The sequence below is a fragment of the Perca flavescens genome, chromosome 20 (assembly GCF_004354835.1).
Source record: "Perca flavescens isolate YP-PL-M2 chromosome 20, PFLA_1.0, whole genome shotgun sequence".
NCBI classification, from domain to species: Eukaryota; Metazoa; Chordata; class Actinopteri; order Perciformes; family Percidae; genus Perca; species Perca flavescens.
This window is the reverse complement of record NC_041350.1, coordinates 25,896,962-25,910,250: the sequence shown is the minus strand read 5'-3', so window position 1 is coordinate 25,910,250 and position 13,289 is coordinate 25,896,962. Positions and strand designations below refer to the sequence as shown.

Genomic DNA, 13,289 nt, shown 5'->3' with positions numbered 1-13,289 from the left:
ATGCAGATTATTTATAGAGGAGATTACAATTAACGTTTTTATGATTTTATTCATTAATTAATGGTGATAATTGTCCTTAGTCTGTTACTGCAACAACCATGAATATAAAAGACAGTGATTACATATTAAATTTCGGCAAAAAAAAAATATCTGCACTATAAATGCAGTTATGAGATTATATTTGATTAAATGCATTATTTGATCTCTTGGAGCTATAATAATCCAAATTCTACTAAAAATCTTAGTTTAACTTAGAGAAATGCAAGGATTATATAGACAACATGAGCCTCTTTCATCTTAGGTTCCAATTGCAGGAAGTCTCCATCGTAACTCAGGTAAGATGGCCGCCATGAGGTTCCATAGGCCTACTGAATTGGCAAGTCAGAACTACATGTCACATCTATCTATGGCAACAGCATTCATTTTATAGCTCTTATCAACTGCAACATAAAACCATCCAAATGTTTTTCTGCCCCAGATGAGAGTAAACAGCTGTTGCATGAGATATAGGACACATTTGTGTGTTTTTGTAGCTTCAGTTGACCCAGAAATGTAAGTTTAGCCAGCGGTTTGCTCGGAGCCTTGCAGTGCGGGGGGGCGTTGGTGCAGAGCTGCAGCTGCACTCTGCAGCCGGAGGTTGCGGTGAAGAGGAAGGTTGCACCTTCATCGCTTCTCAGCAGCGAGACGGCTCTGCAGGCTGCTCTGTGACCACATCCTCTCCTCTGCTGTCGCTCTCTGCTTGTTTTCAACCCCCCCAACAACAGCTCTGACCTTCTTCTGTACACAGACCAGAACGTCTGCTTCCTGTTGTCATGTGGTCGGCTCACACTCTTCCATTTACTCTCCTACTGACGCCGTTTGAACTAAAGGAAGAACTGCTTTATTCATGTAGAGAATGTAAACAGTCGTAAGAATCTCTCACTCGTTGTAAAGTGAAAAAAAAATAGATATGACTTACAGTATCAGTCAGACCGATACTGTAAATAAACCCAGTTTAACAAGTTCAAATGGTTTCTTACAAAGAATAGAACAGCTAGGTTGATGGAATTGAATCAAATCAAATGTCACTGGAGAAACTTTAGTCACCTTTCAGTTTGCTTAATGGAAAATGTTAAGACCCAAATGAACCTGCTGATGAAGTTTCAACATGATGTAGCTGAGAAATGACTGATTTCTCAGAAAAGATGCAGATAGGCGAGCAGCTAAAAATACCTGAAAGTCTGTGGAAAAAGTGATGTTCAGTGTCAGATGAGATGTGAGAGCAATGTCTAACCTATTTAAATCAACCATGATAATATCAACAATGTCTGCTATGAAGATTGACCCAGATATAGATTTAGATATAAAATGAATGTAGTGCAAGTTTAACTGATGTCACCAGGGGGAAAAAAAACTTTTTATAGAGAAATGAAAGCACAAGACTGAGATTCTCTGAAATGCTTTTATTAAGAGTAAAAAAATGTATCCAATTAGCACAAGCACACAGAATTAAGTATTTCTAAAAATATGATTCCAAAGTATTTGCATGCCAGATATACAGTAGCTTTGAGATTACAACAAGAATGTGCATAGAGCTCTCAATCTAGTTTAGCACAATACAAATGCACATCCACATGCACAAATGTTTTTTTTTTTTTTTTACATTTTTATTTACAGGATTCAACACTGTTCCACATAGATTTCATTTGTTCAGGCCTCAGCTCTCAGTTGCTCCGTTTTCCAGTTGACCGCTGCAACAGACAGGACACGGCATCGTGAGCTCTTTTTATTACTCGTTCATTCCCATATTAATGTCAAGAGAGAAGTCACAGTGTGGGACTAACCTGAAGCTTCCACACCAGAAAGGCCACAAAGGCTCCATAGAGGCTGCTCTTGATGATTAGAAGAGCGTAGGAGAGTTTGGCCGTCTGTGAGATCTTCAGATAATACTCTGCAGAAAGTTCAAACATTTACATACAGTTAAATGACATGAAGAGGAAACAACCGGTGCACTTTGTGGAGATCAAACAAGGAACCAAACACTAAATGGTAGATCTGATGCATTGAGGTGTACAGAATCACAGAATAATGTTTACCTCTTGTCATGCCGCCTTCACCTTTAGCTGATAGACGAATAAGAAATGGATTAGATGAGGACAGATAATAATTTTTCCCAAAATTCAAAGATTCAGATTAGATCATTTCTGAGTTCCAAAAGAACCAAAAAGAACAGACCTTCAACACCCAGAACTGTAGCTTTATGACTGATTGTTTCCTTTCCATTGAAGAATTTGACGATGCAGGTGAAACTTTTGCCGGGTGTGAACCAGTCTTCTACAGAGACACTCAGCCTGCTGGTGATTCTGTAAGACTTGTCTTCTACCTGCAGGGCATCGTTATCAGTCGCCAAACCGTTGGTGACCTTATCCCCGTTGACCTTCCATTCAACAGTAACATGGTCTGGGTAGAATCCACTGGCCACACAAACAAGGGTCTTCTTCCTCGAATCGTCTTTCTGCTTTTGACACTCATTTTCTGAAGGTGGAAGCACTTTCACCGTTGGTTCGGTGATGTTATGGCCTGGTTCTGAAAGAACAAATAACACAAAAAATGTAAAGCTTCCTATAGATCTACAGCAAACCAATGTGGAATATTAACTCATCTTCATGTGACCTCTCAATACCATAATTTAGACATGCACACAGGAGAACCATTAACTCCAAATAAAAGATAATCATTACAGGTTACAGAGCTCACACTGAGAGACCTTAAAATCAAATTCCTTCAGAGAAATTATTGGCTTTATGATGCTGTGATCTTACCAAGAACTGTTAGTTTGGTTCCCTCTCCAAATTCAGCAGGATAAGTGTTGGAGCACACCGCTGACTCACATGTAAAAAACTGACCAAGATCTACAACGGCTGAATTATGTCTAACTTTTTGTTTTTTACGCCATTTGTGATTAGATATAAAATCCAATTACTTTATGGCATGGATCCCACTCATAATCTCATTCATATCATTTGATAGACTTTTTTTGAATTGACTGTTTTATGCAAGACAGGAATTCTACATTCCAGCACCTGAGCAAATATTTGCTATCCAATTTTAAGAGCTTAAAAAGAAAGCATTAAGTCAGGTTTCTAGACCAAATAGCTGTTGTTTGCTATAGAAAAGATTCCTCAATTATTTCTGTTGCAGTTTAGGCACAAAGCAACACAATGCTGCTCCAGCAAAGACACTGAAAGATATTTATTTTTTTTAACTAAAAAGCTAACTTAGTACTTTTCAGATTTAAGTTAAGAGAAGGGCACGAGACAACCATTTCTGCTCATGATTTTAGTCATTTTCTTACCCAACACTGTCAGTCTGGTGCCACTGCCAAAGTAAGCAGGATCGTAGTTGTTCACACTGATACGAGGTTACAGAAAAACTGTTCAACCTCTCACCACTGACAGCTGTACACTGACTTTGGGCTCTTTTTTTCAGAAAACTCAACTATTGTAGAAACAATACATAGTCATACCAAATTGCATTAGTTGCTAAGACCATTAAACTTCTAATTTAGGGTCTATTTAAGATTAGAACATTTGAAAACAACCCTTCGCTCTACTGCTTTGCCATTATATCCTATGGAATATTATGTTATCACACAGCCTTGTTACATTACTTAAGTTTAGTAATTGTCTTACCTAAAACGGTGAGTTTAGTTCCAGCTACAAAGTAAGCCTCTGACTGGAACTCAGTGTCTGACAGCTCTGATAAGAACTGGCTGTGAGAGTAATAATCTGGGCATAGAGCCAAATGTTTTCTAGCTGCAGCACTTTGACTGGAGAACATAGACTAGGATTGTTTTTACTGGCACAAACTGTCTTCTGCATTTAACTTCTTTCACACATTTAAAATGAGCACACTCTCTCTGTTCACTGCCATCAAATAAAATGTCTATTAAATATATTCGTAACATTGCCCATAATCTTAGCGTACAAACAAGCTGAGAATCGTGCCCTGAGCTGTTTAGTTGCAGGTTTTCTTACCTAAAACGGTGAGTTTAGTTCCAGCTCCAAAGAAAGCCTCGTTGTAGGAGCACAGAGACCTTCAGCTGGAACAAAAACTCTTCCTACTGCCTCTCTTCATCTGGGCCACTTTCAAATTACTCCAACTTTCTCTCTCTTTCTCTGACATTTAAAGACTTGAACGTATAGCTTACAAAATAGTCATATCCTAGACTTATTGACCCAATTTAAAAATCTATTCATGCCTTTTGTGGTTATTTTATGATGATTTGTATCTATGATGTATCTAATAATGGGTAAAACATGAGTTGTTTGAGTCTTTAAATTCTTAAAAACCTCTTTACAAAATCAAAACTTAATGTTTTCTTACCTAAAACAGTTAACTTTGTTCCTCCACCAAAGTAAGCCTCTGCAGCCTGGTTCACAGTGCACCTGATCAGTGCTCAAACCAGCCCAACATGCTGCTTTCACGTTTATGTGTTTTATGCCCCCAACGTCTCCTTCAATTAGGACTAGGATTAGGCTAGGGTTAGGGTTAGGTGAAGTCAATGGTCGCAGCGCTGCCTGGAAGGAGACGGGGACTTAAAACACCATTGAGCTACTTTTACTTTGAATCTTTAGTTTCTAGTTCGGTAATGAATTTACTAACTTCCCTATTTTTTTTAATAAGTTACAATACAAACCTCTTAATTAGCAATGTTACCATTTCAATTGATTTTATATCTTACCTAAAACAGTTAACTTTGTTCCTCCACCGAAGTAAGCTTCATTCCCACTAGAGTCACAGTGTACTCCATCAGTGCTCAAACCAGCCCAACATGCTGCTCTTACTTTGACTCTTCAGTTTCTAGTTTTGTAATAAATGTAACTTTCCTTTCCTGCACTATACTCTGCGTTTTTTTGCAATGTAAAACCGTTTCTCTCAGCGACCAACCTTTTATATGTTTTTACTTTGCTTACAGGCTTACATGTGAAGACATTTGTGAGCACTTACTTACCCAGAACAGTCAGTTTAGTTCCCTGGCCGAAGTAGGCTTCATACTGACACAGTGTTTAAACTTAAGGACAAAAAGCTCTGAGCACAGCTTTCAAAAGGTTGGTGCAGTACAGCAGGTTTGTTGAAGAACTATTCCACTCACAATGCTTTTCATATTTGTTCTAATTCTTATCTTACCATAAACTTTAGCCTGTATATGCAGTATATCTTTTCTTACCTAAAACAGTTAACTTTGTTCCTCCACCAAAGTAAGCCTCTGCAGTCTGGGTCACAGTGCACCTGGTCAATGCTCAAACCAGCCCAACATGCTGCTTTTACTTTGGATCTTTAATTTCTAGTTTGGTAATGAATTTACTAACTTCGCTATTTTAATAAGTTACAATACAAACCTCTTAATTAGCAATGTTACCATTTCAATTGATTTGATTTCTTACCTAAAACAGTTAACTTTGTTCCTCCACCGAAGTAAGCTTCATTCCCACCAGAGTCACAGTGTACTCCATCAGTGCTCAAACCAGCCCAACATGCTGCTTTTACTTTGACTCTTTGCTTTTTAGTCTCGTAATAAATGTAACTTTCCTTTTTAAACCAACACCTAAAGCCTGTTTTCAAGTTGTATGCAACACAAACATCTCACTCATCACCCTCTTAGACTTTTATGTTAACTTACCCAGAACAGTCAGTTTAGTTCCCTGGCTGAAATAGGCTTCGTACTGACACAGCGTTGAAACTTAAGAACAAAAAGCTCTGAGCAGAACTAAAACTAGACTTAAATGCTGTACATTCTTTAAAGAAACACTACAATTACAATCTTTTTTTTCCTCATTTGTTTTCTTTTCTTACCTAGAACAGTCAACTTTGTTCCTCCACCAAAGTAAGCTTCATAACCAGAGTCACAGTGTACTCCATCAGTGCTCAAAACAGTCCAACATGCTGCTTTTACTTTGACTCTTTGGTAAACTAGACTTAAATACAGTAAGAAACACTCTAATTCCAGTGCTATTTTGATTTGATTTCTTACCTAAAACAGTTAACTTTGTTCCTCCACCGAAGTAAGCTTCATAAGAACCAGAGTCACAGTGTACTCCATCAGTGCTCAAACCAGCCCAACATGCTGCTTTTACTGAGCTTTTCTTTTCTTTTTTTTTTTTTACATTTAGTTGCTTTTAAGTATTGAATGTATCAAATATCACTTTTTGCAGTACTGCAGTCTGGTTTTTACAAGATTAATGTAACCCAAACATTACCCTCAACAACCAACCTGCTTGTGTATGTTGAACTTCTCCTACAGGAAAATGAATGTGAAGATTTTTGGATGTCTTACTTACCGAGAACAGTCAGTTTGGTTCCCTGACCAAAGTAGGCTTCGTAATTGGCACAGCGCTCCGTCTTAATATCAAAAAGCACTGAGCTCAACTTAGACTATGAAGACCCAAGTACATTATGATTCTTATTGAACCACATACCTTATACAGCCTATGTTCAGGTTTAACCATCCTTGACTTACCCAAAACGGTCAGTTTGGTTCCTTTTCCAAAGTAAGCTTCGTTTAAGTTGTCACAGTGCAAAGAACTGAGCATGAAACTCTCTCCTCTTTCTCTACCAGAATTCTCTTTAGAAAGTTTTTACTGTTTATACTAAGACTCTAAAGCAATGTGACAATTATGAAAACAAAGTAATAAACAGAAATATTACCCAAAACTGTCAGTTTGGTTCCTTTTCCAAAGAAAGCTTCGTTTGCATTGTCACAGTGCAGAATTACTGAGCATGAAACTTTCTCTACCAAAATTATCTTTGGAAGGTTTTTACCAATACTTCTCTCATACCAAAACTCTAAAGCAAGGTGACATTTATAAAAACAAAGAAATAAACTGAAATATTACCTAAAACTGTCAGTTTGGTTCCTTTTCCAAAGAAAGCAGGATTATTGTAGGTCACAGTGTTGGGTCTTCAGCTCAATATTTCAACATTTTCATATTAAGAGTTTCTACCTTCACTTTCATACCAACATGCCTACTATTGTAAGTTTGTTGCAGTGAACTAAAGCCGTGAGAGATGCTACTTACCCAAAACAGTGAGTTTTGTTCCCTTTCCAAAGTAAGCTTCAGATCCAGTGTCACACTGAATATCTCCTCGACCAAAAAGTCTCAAAACGTCCCATAATCAGCATGTTGAGACACAGTGTAATAATCCAGGGGATGAAGAATGTTTAAACATGCAGGATACGCCTCATAATGTCCAATTATGTTCGTTTTTGTCGAGGCGAGTGAAAGAAGCATCCCAATGCTCCACATTTGAATTAAAAGTAATTTAAAAAACTTTTTTTCCAGCAGATTTTCTGCATAAACATGGACTTTTCAATGCCAAAGTGTGCTGCCTTCAGATTATTGATTTTTCTGCTCTCCCAGCTGTCCCAGGTAGCATGTAGCAGTCTAAACAATGGCTGTTAATGGGAGGAGGTTTTTGTACAGCGGCTCTATGGGATTGTATCACCGTGGCCCCCTGTCCCCACGATGAAAAAGCATCATACAAAAACCTGAAGTCTCTTTGGTTGTCTCCCCTCTCCCTCCCCCAGCCTGCGTCTCCATATCTCAGCCTCCATCTCTCTCTGTGTGAGAGCAGCTGTACAGCTCGGGCTGGCTGACTCCAACCTGACTGCTGCTATTTCTGTGACAGCTAAGAAAAGAAGCAGAACAGAGGGAAGGAAAAGGGAAACTGGTCTTTGTTTGTAGCTGTTCAGAGGGAGTGACATCTCAGCTGGTCACACCTCTTTATCCACCCATTTCACTGAGTAGCATTCACTACTTCACACTGTAATCGTGTGTAGCCTAGTCGATATTGACAACGTTTCATTTCCGGGATTGTTCAGATGCCACCGGAAATTCTGCCGGATGTCCCTCATTTTGGCTGGATGTCCATCACCTTTCTCTTTGTGTTGGCGTTCTAAACTCCGGTGGATTTCTGAGGACTATGGTTAACTGCTGCTCAGATCTCTGCAGGGTAAATCCAGACAGCTAGCTACACTATCTGTCCAATCTGAGTTTTCTGTTGGACGACTAAAACAACTCCTGAACGTACACATGTTCCACCAAAACAACTTCCTTCCTGAGGCTATTCTGCAGAGGCACCCTTGCTCTGTCCGGCTCTTAGCTCTGCTCAAGACAATTATGATTAATTAAAAGAAATGCCAATAAAACAGAGCATGTTTTTCTCCCATCCCGGAATCCTGTGTGGACTAGCCAGACCCTCCTCCGCAGCTATGTGGAGGAAGGTCCGCCAAAGCGAGACTATGTAGCCTAATGTATCGCTCATCGTGATGAACGAATAACTATTACCTGACTCTGCGGTGCCCCTCAACTCTACAGTATGACGAATTTTAGTGTTTTTAAACTCAAGTTTTGGTTTTATAGTGCCACTATCAGTATTTTTGTTTCCAGCTGCGGGCAGCTATTTTCAGTAAAAAAAAATCCCTGATTGATCTGGTTGAGTGTGCGCCCCATGTACAACGGCTTAGTCCTCACCGCAGCGGCCGGGGGTTTCAAATCGGACCTGTGGCCTTTTGCTGCATGTCATTCCCTCTCTCTCTCTCTCCTTTCCTGTCTTCAGCTGTCCTGTCAAATAAAGTCCCAAAATGCCCCAAAAAAATTATCTTAAAGCTAAAGTGCGTAGTTTTTCATTTCCATGAGGAATTCTATGGGCCTTTTTCACGGCAGACATGTTGACATGTCATAGTAGGAAAAGCACAGGTATATTCAAACCCAATAATGATGGCTGCATTCCACTTAGGAGAGGCCCTGGTATTGTACATGCTGACACACTGAAACAGCTTACTGGGACACTTGATGGAATTGAGCCATCGTTAAGTTTATCACTTTCAGCTGAGCTTTTCCTACTATGACAAGTCAAAATGTCTGCTGTGAAAAAGGTCCATAGTAATGATAACAAAACTGTCGGCTCGTCCACATGATACAAGCCTTCAGTGACCGCACATTGCTAATGAGAGAAAAAAGCCATAGTAGGTTATTACACTGTTTAACAATATAATCACGCAGCATTAGTTAAAAATGTGTTCCATCCATTATGAAGCGATAACGGCTCATGTAACCTAAGAACTCATTGCATCGCCAGATTGTATTAGTTGTTTTTCTTCCATTTTTGTAAAATTAAATGTAGTTCTATTTAATAGCATTGTCTGTCTGCATGACATCTTCGAACAAAACATCTTCTAACGTGAACCAAAGTTTCATTAAACATTTCAGTATCAGATTCTCATCAGCTTATATCTAGATATGTTTCTTCAAAGTTTACATGAAAAGATTAAAAGTTTGGTTTATTTACTTTGGTTTGTTTAATACCTGATCGAATGACAAGCTTTGCACATTAACATAGAGCTTCAATGCCATCATTGTGGCATTTTGTTTTCTGTGTAATCTTACATAGGCTATCCCTAAATTGTCCCTAAATTAAAAAGAGCTCTTAACAACATTCACTCTGTCCTTTTATTCATTTTGTCTTTAAGCTACTTTAGTTAAAGAGTTTATTTACATCAGGGACTACATGAATAGTTTGTCCCTTTCATTTCCAAATAAAAGTAACCACACTATGATACATTATAAGCATTGCTGAGACCATTATATTATGTCATATTTACTTTTATGTAAACGGCACCACATTCCGACTACTTTATAAATATATAGCTCAGTATGATAACACTTAAAAGTAAGGTCAGTACAGTATGTAAAAGGGATGGCCAGTCAAACTAGCACATCCAAGTGTAATCCCATATGAACCCTGTAGAGGTCAGTGTATGCTAACTTCTTGCTAACTTGATAAACTTGCACGAAGTATGAAGTAAATATAATAGGAAAGTATAGACATGAGCACAGAATGACCCAGATGATTCACTGTACACGCCAGTATATGTTGTATGGGATGTTTAAACCTTCCAATGTTAACACCTGCTCACTTATCTGAACTGATCAGCTTTGTGGTGTTGCAGGATCATCACTGAGCTGTGGAGAGGCACTTCCTGTACCATTCTTTAATGAACTAGTTGAGTTTATCATGCAGATTCTTTTTTATTTGATGTCCCAATTCTTACTTTATTGTCACATTGATGTTAGTCTTGCATTACCAGACCTATCTCCACAGCGCTATAGGTCTGGCTTCACCACACTCTGCAGTTCTTTCAGCTCCTACTTCAGGGCAGGGTCTTTTCCCTTTTCCACATAGGAACCCTTAGTGACCTAGCAACGTCTGAAACACAAACGGTACATATTCACACAACAGGAACATTGCGATTGCTGGTTTGTTGTTGTATGTGACGCTAAAGTCAAGTGACGACGCTATAAAGACCGTTGCGGTGCTTGCGTCGCTCCCTTACCCCTCCTACCAGTTCTATGGCCACTTGGCCAGTGTGAATGCAAATGGGGGAGAGTAGTTAGTAGAACTGTTTCGAAGGGGAACTGTTCCTATAACTACGTTCCTGTAACTACATGGTCGGAACGAGGCTATACATTCTGGAATAGGAGAAAGAGAAAAAAAAAAAACGTTGTGGGTTGTTTGCATTTCTTTAAACCAATCACAATCGTCTTGGGCGAAGCTCTGGACTCAGAGACGGTGGCTCTGCAAAATGGTCTCGGGAAGGAAGTTGTTTTGGTGGAACATTTGCACCCCGCAAAAGAAAACGCTACATACAATATTAAAGTTAACTGTTCACACAACACAGTAATGTCAGTTATTTAAATTAGCTGGACACATAGTTAAACCTCATTTGCTCTTACCAGTGTATCACCGTGTGTACTTTGTCCACAGCAATCCCACCAATCGGTCCCAAAACGTCTGTTAGAGAGGAAACGTAAACATATTCTTTTTAAATTTTTACAGTCATTCCCCGAACGAACCAAGCAGGCCTGACTTGTTGCACAATACAAATTTTCTTCAAAACTTAACATTTTCCGCGTGTATCTTGCCAGCAATCTGACTATTTGTTTCATGTCAAACAGTCAGATTGCTACCAGAAATGGGGAAAAAGCTTCTCAGGTTGGTACATTTTATCAACTAACGAGCTGGAATTTGTTGTGCTCTTATCATTACTGCAACTTTCTGATTTTTTTTTTTTTTTTTTTTTTTTTTTCTTAGGGCTGGGCACATGACTTTAATACTTTTAAGGCACCGAACAAATTGCCTACATGGTATCGAGTATCAAAAAATGCCTTGTCTTTCAATAATACATTTCGATGCCTGAGTCAGTGAGCCAATAAGTATGCAGCATGCTTCTACTACGATCTAATAATGCTGGTGATTGGTAGATTGTATTGTACATTTTATAGAGTCAGGGACTGTGTTGGGAAAGTTCACTTTCTACATGAAGTAGTTCAAAGTTAAGTTAACACATTTTAAAATGAACTAGTTCAGTTCATAGTTCATACTTCAAAATGTTGAACTAAGTTCACAGTTCCAAAAATGAACTAATTCATAGTTCTTTTTTCCATATGTTGGTTCAGTTCAATGTGCTGTTTCAGGTTTGCTGTGGATGTGACTGAAGTGCGGATTTTCTTTTTGAAAGCCGGCGGGCAAAGTTTGCACAGAAATGTACGATTTTTCCCATCCTGACTGACCTTTAACCTTAAAACTCGTTTAAATGATCATACAACGCCTCCTTGCTGCTTCGTCGCCTCCATGCTGCTTTTTGTTTTGATGACGCATGCGGCGGTGCGATACTGGTGGCTGGTGTTGCCAGATTGGGTGTTTTTTCCGCTACAAATTAAGGCCTGTTTACGGTGTGTTTTAGCTGGGTTTTCGCCTGGAAGTATTGTTCAAGAGCCGGTGTCTAAGTCACGTTACCGGTACCAAAAATCTGTGATAGCCAGCCCTACTCTAATTATTATTTAATTTGCCAAACTTGGATGCATAACATATTTGAACTAGCTTTATAGTTTTGCATGAGGAGCTCATGATAAATCATTAGTTATGCATCTTGATTATTCAAGCAGCCAACAGTTAGTACATCCATTATGAATAAATTCATAAAACCCACCTGAGTGTAAAAGAAGCGACAGATAAAGGAGTGTGCTGAACATGTCAGAGGTGAACACGTCTTCCAGCTGAATGAGTCCCACGTCACTCTGTTCAGCACCAATATACCATGAGGTCACATGATAGGGATGTGAGACTGATTGTTCTTCTCAATCACGGATGATATAAGCACAGGGAAGACTATTTCTGTCTTGTATTTAGACTGAGGTTGTCAGTACTTTGTTTTGTCAGGCTGGAGCTGCATCTGAAACATTTACACCAACGTGATTGGTGTGAATTCTACATTCAAACTGAGACTAATTCTTTTTTGGTAATATTTATGGTATAGTGATGCTTCTTTGCTACTCAAGATAAACTAGAATGTATACATGGTTTTCAAATAATACATTTATAACAAGCGGTAGAGCATGAATTGTATAATTTCTTGAAACATAACTGAATAATACACGTATGTTGCTTCATTACAGTGATTCAAAGTAATGTAACATAAAGCATATAAGTGTAGTATGCAACATATATTATTAACTTCCTCTTGTTATACTTTATATTTTTAGCCCATGCAATTATGTCATTAGTTTAAAATATGTGACCGATCTTCAGGTAATGTGTGTATATATATATATATATATATATATATATATATATATATATATATATATATATATATATATATGTATATATATATATATATATATATGTATATATATATATATATATATATATATATATATATATATATGTATATATATATATATATATATATATATGTATATATATATATATATATATATATATATATATATATATATATATATATATATATATATATATATGTACATATAGCTCCAGGAATCTATTTGATATAATTCATTTATGTAATAAAATGTTTTAATCATGATTTTGTTTAGTGCTGAAACCAGAAGTCATGAAGTGTGTTTGTTGATCAACAGAAAATTAATTGACAGCTATTTTGATGATTGATTGATTGATTATTCATTAATTTCAGTACCTGGGGCCTGTTTCACAAAACCAAGATAAGGGATTAAGCCGGGATTTCCTGGTTATCCTTGATGAATTTAGCCTTGACTCGGTTTCACGAAAGCACAGGCACATAAATCACCATGGAGATTTATTCTGTGTAGCTAGCCTGGTCCTGACCAGGCTAACAGCCAGGATTTATTTAATCCTAGAACCTTTTCTGTTCACTCAGCAGTGGTTTTACCCTTTTATTATCAGCCTGGATTAAAATACAACAGGTG

At 37.9% G+C, this 13,289-nt stretch overlaps 1 protein-coding gene across 1 annotated transcript in view; it reads right to left on the bottom strand.

The window, feature by feature from the left end:
• Positions 1-1,427: 1,427 nt before the first annotated feature.
• Positions 1,428-13,289, bottom strand: part of LOC114547186 (immunoglobulin lambda-1 light chain) — a 34,415-nt gene continuing 22,553 nt past the window's right edge. Inside the window, exons 3-8 of the mRNA XM_028566424.1 lie at positions 13,175-13,192; positions 6,876-6,920; positions 2,215-2,565; positions 2,076-2,102; positions 1,824-1,930; positions 1,428-1,730 (exon numbers count right to left, since the gene is read on the bottom strand). Of these exons, the coding sequence (XP_028422225.1) occupies positions 1,704-1,730; positions 1,824-1,930; positions 2,076-2,102; positions 2,215-2,565; positions 6,876-6,920; positions 13,175-13,192 (575 nt within the window). The 3' untranslated portion in view covers positions 1,428-1,703. The remainder of the gene's footprint in view (positions 1,731-1,823; positions 1,931-2,075; positions 2,103-2,214; positions 2,566-6,875; positions 6,921-13,174; positions 13,193-13,289) is intronic.